Genomic DNA, 5,994 nt, shown 5'->3' on the forward strand with positions numbered 1-5,994 from the left:
GTGGCAACAGTAGTGAGGTTGGCCCAGGATTGGGCAGTGTTTTGTTCTGCTGTGCATAAGGTCGCTATGAGTCGGTACTGACTCGATGGCACCTAACAACAACAACAACAGGCATCAATGAGCTGGAATGGACTGGTATTGACCATTCTGAATCACAGGTCTATTATGACAAAACGAAGAGGAATATGTTGCAGTCATTTTCAAAAGAACAATTCAAAATCTCTCTTGAAGTACAGCACTGTTAGTGACAGTATAATATCTGTACCTGGTGTGACACTGTAGGATAAGCAATTGACTGCTAACCACAAGGTCAGTAGTTCAAGCCCACCTGCCACTTCTGGGAAACCCTGTACAGGATTGCTATGAGTCAGAAACGACTCTATACCACTTAACAACAAGAACAACAATAATAAAGAGCGGTTAATATGATTATTATTTAAGTGTACACACACATCACTAATGTCAAAGATGAAGAAATTAAAGATTTTTACCAACTTCTACAGCCTAAAATTAATAAAACATTCGATCAAGATGCAATGAAAATGAATGGTATTGGAAAGTGAAAGTTGAAAACAAAGAGGAAAGGTTGGTAGCTAGAAAAGATAGCCTTGGTGATAGAAACAACTCCAGAAATTGGATGGTAGAATTTTGCAAGACCAATGATCTAGTCTTTGTAAATAATATAATATAACCTATGTCTTTTCAACAATATAAAGTGACCATACACGTGGATTTTACTGGATGGAATACACAGGAATCAATGTCATTAGTCTTTAGGAAGGCAATCAAAACCACTTCCTATACGCTAGGATGGCTAACATTTGTATTCTAACTGGACACGTCATCAAGAGGGACCAGGTGCTGGAGAGAGTAGTAGTAGGTATGTAAAAAAGAGGGAGACCTTTAGTAAGATAGATTGGGACAGTGGCTACAACAATGGGCTTGTCATGGTGCAGAAGTCGGCAACATTTTGTTCTGTTATACATAAGGTCACTATGAGTCAGAGCCAGTATGGCCTTACATAACAATGGCAGGATGACTAAAATACAAAAGACAGACAATAGCAAGTGTAGGTAAGGATGGGGAGAAATTTAACTTTCATACATTGCTGATGGGAAAGGAAAATGATGCAACCACTTTGGGAAATAATCCCTGTTCTCACAGTGATTGTGTGGAGGCAAAAATAAGTGGATCCTAGAGTATTATCTCCTATAATTGAATGCTAATCTACAATTATCTCAAAGAATTTCAATTAAAAACAAAACTATTTCAGAGGGTGACATTGGCTGTGACTTTAAGGTGACCTCTAGAAGAATCTCATTAAAATTGTATGTTATACATCTAGTTACTTGTGTTAGAATTTTTATAAACAGAAAAAAATAATGAAATACATGCTACAATAGGGATGTGAAAGCATATGCTAAAGAAAAGAAGAAAGCCATTAAGGATTCCATTTATATGAAATATACAGACAAGGCCAATCTATAGAAAAAGAAAGCTGACTAAATGTTCCCTAGAGTTGAAGAAGAAGGTTGGGGAAAGTCAAAGTGACTAATAATGGGTACATGTTTCTTTTTGGAATGATGGAAATGTTCTAAACTTAATACTGTTTTGATGGTTGTACAGTTTTGTGAACATATTAAAATTAAATGGGCATATGAAGTGAGTTATAGCTCAATAAAGATGTTCAGAAGTTTCATGTGAAGAATACTGCTTAGTGTATAGGAAAAAGGTAAAACAAAGCTTTGAAAAACTTTATTGTTGTTGTTAGTTGCTATCCTGTTGGCTCCAACCTATGGTGTGAACTTATGTATAACAAGACTAAAACACTGCCCAAGTCATTGCCTGATTTGTGCCTCTATCACTTCAGCCTATCAGTTTGTCAAACTGTAGTGACTTACATGTTGCTATGATGTTGGAAGCTATAGAACTGGTATATCAAATACCAGAAAGGTTATCCATGATGGTGGACAGGTTTCAGTTAAGCTTCCTGAAAAAGACTTAAGAAAAAAACGTCTGGCAATCTACTTCTAAAAATTAGCCTATGGAAAACTTTAGGTACTCATTAAGCATGCTTTTTTCTTTTTTAATTTCTCATTAAACCCACTGTCATTGAATCAATTCCAACCTTATAGCAGTTAAATGATAGACCACATGAATCTTACACATGAATCAGCATCCTGCACATCTGTCCTTATTTTCCCAACTTTACCAACAGGCTCAAGATAAAAAAATATGGGATATATTTTGAATCATCTTACCAGTGAGTAGCTCTATCCATGTCTGGACAGTTTCTGTGGGTTCAGTTGCTTTAATGTGCTTGAGTGTTTCATCTAGTAAGACATCACCTGTTGGGCTGTCTGACTTTATCAGTACCTTTCAGGAGAGAAGAAACAAGGGGCCCTTGGTTCATTCAACTTACTCAAGTAAAAAAGTTTCAAAGTACTACATATACATTAGTGGCTAAGTACTGTAGGAAATGCAAAGAAGTATAAAATAGAGTCCCTGTGCTAAAGAAATTTAAATTCTAGTATAACCCACATATTTATTCCTTCTATATAATAATCTCTACCATTCGTCTGTCAGTTTGTCATACTGTGGTGGCTTGTGTGTTACTGTGATGCTAGAAGCGATGCCATAGGTATTTTAAATACTAGTAGAGTCACCCATGGTGGATATGTGACAGCAGAGCTTCCAGACTAAGACAGACTAGGAAGAAGGAGAGGCTGACTACTTCTGAATGGTTAGGCACTGAAAACCTGAATAGCAGCAGAAAAATTTAAGATAAAGTGTCAGAAGATGAAAATATTACGAATAGTAATGGGAAATTGTTAGATACAGTGTCAGAAGATGAGCCCTTCAGGTCGGAAGGCACTCAAAACATGACTGGGGAAGAGCTATCTGTCCTCAGAGTAGAGCTGACCATAATGACAATAATGGAACAAAGGTTTTAAGACCTACATTTGCTGATTGAGCACAATTCAAAATGAGGAGAAACAACTGTAAACATCCACAATAATCGGAACATGAATTGCATGAAGTATGAATCTAGGAAAATTGGAAGTTGTCAAAAATGAGATGGGATCTATAAAGATCGATTTCCTAGGCATTAGTGACCTGATATGGACTGGTACTTTTTGAATCTGACAATCATACAATTTATTGTGCCAGGAATGTCAAATTGAAGAAGATTGGCATTGCATTCACTGCCAAAAAGAACATTTCAAGATTTACGGTGCAATGTTGCCTGTGACAGAACAATATCCAAATGCCTATAAGGAAGACCAGTTAATACCACTATTATTCAAATTTACACACTAACCACTAAAACCAGTGAGGATGAAATTGAAGATTTCTACCAAATTCTTCAGTCAGAATTTGATCAAACATGTAATCAAGATGCATGGATAATTACTGATGATTGGAATGTGAAAGTTGGATATAAGAGGAAGGATCAGTAGTAGGAATATATGGCCTTAGTGGTATAAATGATGCTAGAAATTGAAATATATCCCACCTGAATGTGGACACCATCTCAAGAACATATTTGATGCATTAGACACTAATAACTGAAAGCCAGAAAAGTTGAGGAATGATATCAAGAATATCATATAAGAAGAGAAAGCTAAAGGTCATTTAAAACTCTAGAGCAAGTTTCAGAGTCTCTTCTGACATCCAGACAAAAAATGGGTATCAGAAGAGACTCTGAAACTTGCTTAAGAGCATAGACAAAGCTGAAAAAAAATGGAAGAAATGAAGAAGTAAAAGAGCTGAACATAAAATTATGAAGGGTAGTTTGAGGAGACAAAGTCAAGCATTATAGTAAAATGTATAAAGACCTGGACTTAAAAAGCCAAAAGGGAAAAGCATACTCAGCATTTCTCAAACTGCATGAACTGAAGACAAAACTTAAGCCCTGACTTGCAATATTGAAGGATTCCATGGGCAAAATATTGAATGATGTACAAAGCATAAAAAAAAAAAAAAAGATGGACGGTTTATATAGAATCACTGTTCAAAAAGAAATGGTCAATGTTCAATAATTTCAAGAGGCAACATATGAGCAAGCACTGATGATGGTATTAAGGAAGAAGTCCAAGTTGCATTAAAAGCACTGGTGAAAAACATGGATCCAGGTATTGACTGAATACAGATTGAAATCTTTCAACAAAGAGATGCAGCAATAGAGGTGTGCACTCATCTATGTAAGAAATTTGGAAGATATCTACCTGGCCAACTGAGTGGAAGAGATCCATATCTATGCCTATTCCAAAGAAAGGTGACCCAACAGACTGAGGAAATCATCGAATAGTATCATCAATATCAAATGCAAGCAAAATTTGGCAGAAGATAATTAAAAAAACAATTGCAGCAATACATCAACAGGGAGCTGCCAGAAATTCAAGCCAGATTCTGAAGAAGATGTGGAACGAGGGATATCAAGATATCAATATCTTGGCTGAAAGCAGAAAATACCTGAAATATGTTTCCTTGTGCTTCATTAACTATGCAAAGGATTTCAACTGTGTGGATCATGACAAACTATAGATAACATTGCAAAGAATGGATATTCAAGAATTAATTGTGCTCATGAGAAACCTATACACACACCAAGAGGTCCATGAACAGCAGAACAAGAGGATACTGAAGGGTTTAAATCAGGAAAGATGTGGACCAGTGTAGTATAATTTCACCATGCTTATTCAATCTCTATGCTGAGCATAGAATCTGAGAAACTAGATTATATGAAGAAGAATGTGGCATCAGGATTGGTGGAAGACTCACTACTCACCTGCAACATGCAGATGACACAATCTTGCTTGCTGAAAGCAAGGCAGACTTAAAATACATACTGATGAAGACCAAAGAGTAAAGTCTTCAGTATGGATTGCACCTCAATATAAAGAAAATTAAAATCTTCACAACTTGACTAATAACTAACATCATAATAAACAGAGAAACCACCATCTGTCAGTTTGTCATACTGTGGTGGCTTGTGAGTTGCTGTAATGCTGGAAGCAATGCCACTGGTGTTTTAAGTACCAACAGGGTCACCCATGGTGGACAGGTTTCAGCTGAGCTTCCAGACTAAGACAGCCTAGGAAGAATGAGAAGCAGACTGCTTCTGAAAGGTTAGTCATTGAAAATCTTATGAACATTATCAGGTACAGTATCAGAAGATGAAAACATCATAAATAGAAACAGAACCCTATCAGATACAGTGCCGGAAGATGAGCTCCTCAGGTTGGAAGGCACTCAATACACAACTAGGGAAGTGCTGTTTCCTCAGAGTAGAGTTGACCATGATGACGTGAATACAGTAAAGCTTTTTAAACCCTAATTTGCTGATGGAGCAAAAGTTGTCAACATCCATTAATACTTGTAACATGAAATGTACAAAACAGGAATCTAAGAAAATTGGAAATTGTCAAAAATGAAACAGAATGTGTAAAGATCAATATCTTAGGCATTAGTAAGCTGAAATGGACTGGCACTGACCATTCTGAATCTGACAATCATATGGTTTACTATGCCAGGAAAAACAAACTCAAGAGGTATGGTGTCACATTCATGGTCAAAAAGATAATTTCAAGACACAACTTGAAGTTCAATGCCATCTGTGAAATGATAACATACATATGCTTACAAGGAGGAGCAGGGCTCTGGTAGCGTAGTGGTTATGAGTTGGGCTGCTAAACTCAAGGTCAGCTAGTTCGAAACTACCAGCTGTTTCACAGGAGAAAGATGAGGCTTTCTGCTCCTGTAAAGATTTACAGCCTCGGAAACCCTGTAGAGGGTCATATGAGTCAGAACTGACTCCACGGCACATAACAACAACAAGGAGGAGCAGTTAATACCACTATTACTCAATGACTCATGTATTTTCAATAACTTCATATGCATGTGAAACTTGGCCAGTAAATAAGGAGGACCACAGAACAACTGATGCATTTGAGTTATCGTATTTTGAGAGAATATTAAAAGTACCATGGA

The 5,994-nt window shown here is 36.7% G+C and overlaps 1 protein-coding gene across 1 annotated transcript in view; it reads right to left on the bottom strand.

Annotated features, from left to right (window-relative positions):
* The window catches only part of GOLPH3L (golgi phosphoprotein 3-like), a 90,804-nt gene that overhangs the window by 57,364 nt on the left and 27,446 nt on the right, over positions 1 to 5,994 (bottom strand). Inside the window, exon 4 of the mRNA XM_006861702.1 lies at positions 2,262 to 2,376. Within this exon, the coding sequence (XP_006861764.1) occupies positions 2,262 to 2,376 (115 nt within the window). The remainder of the gene's footprint in view (positions 1 to 2,261; positions 2,377 to 5,994) is intronic.

The sequence above is a fragment of the Chrysochloris asiatica genome, unplaced genomic scaffold, assembly GCF_000296735.1.
Source record: "Chrysochloris asiatica unplaced genomic scaffold, ChrAsi1.0 scaffold00042, whole genome shotgun sequence".
Taxonomy (NCBI): Eukaryota; Metazoa; Chordata; class Mammalia; order Afrosoricida; family Chrysochloridae; genus Chrysochloris; species Chrysochloris asiatica.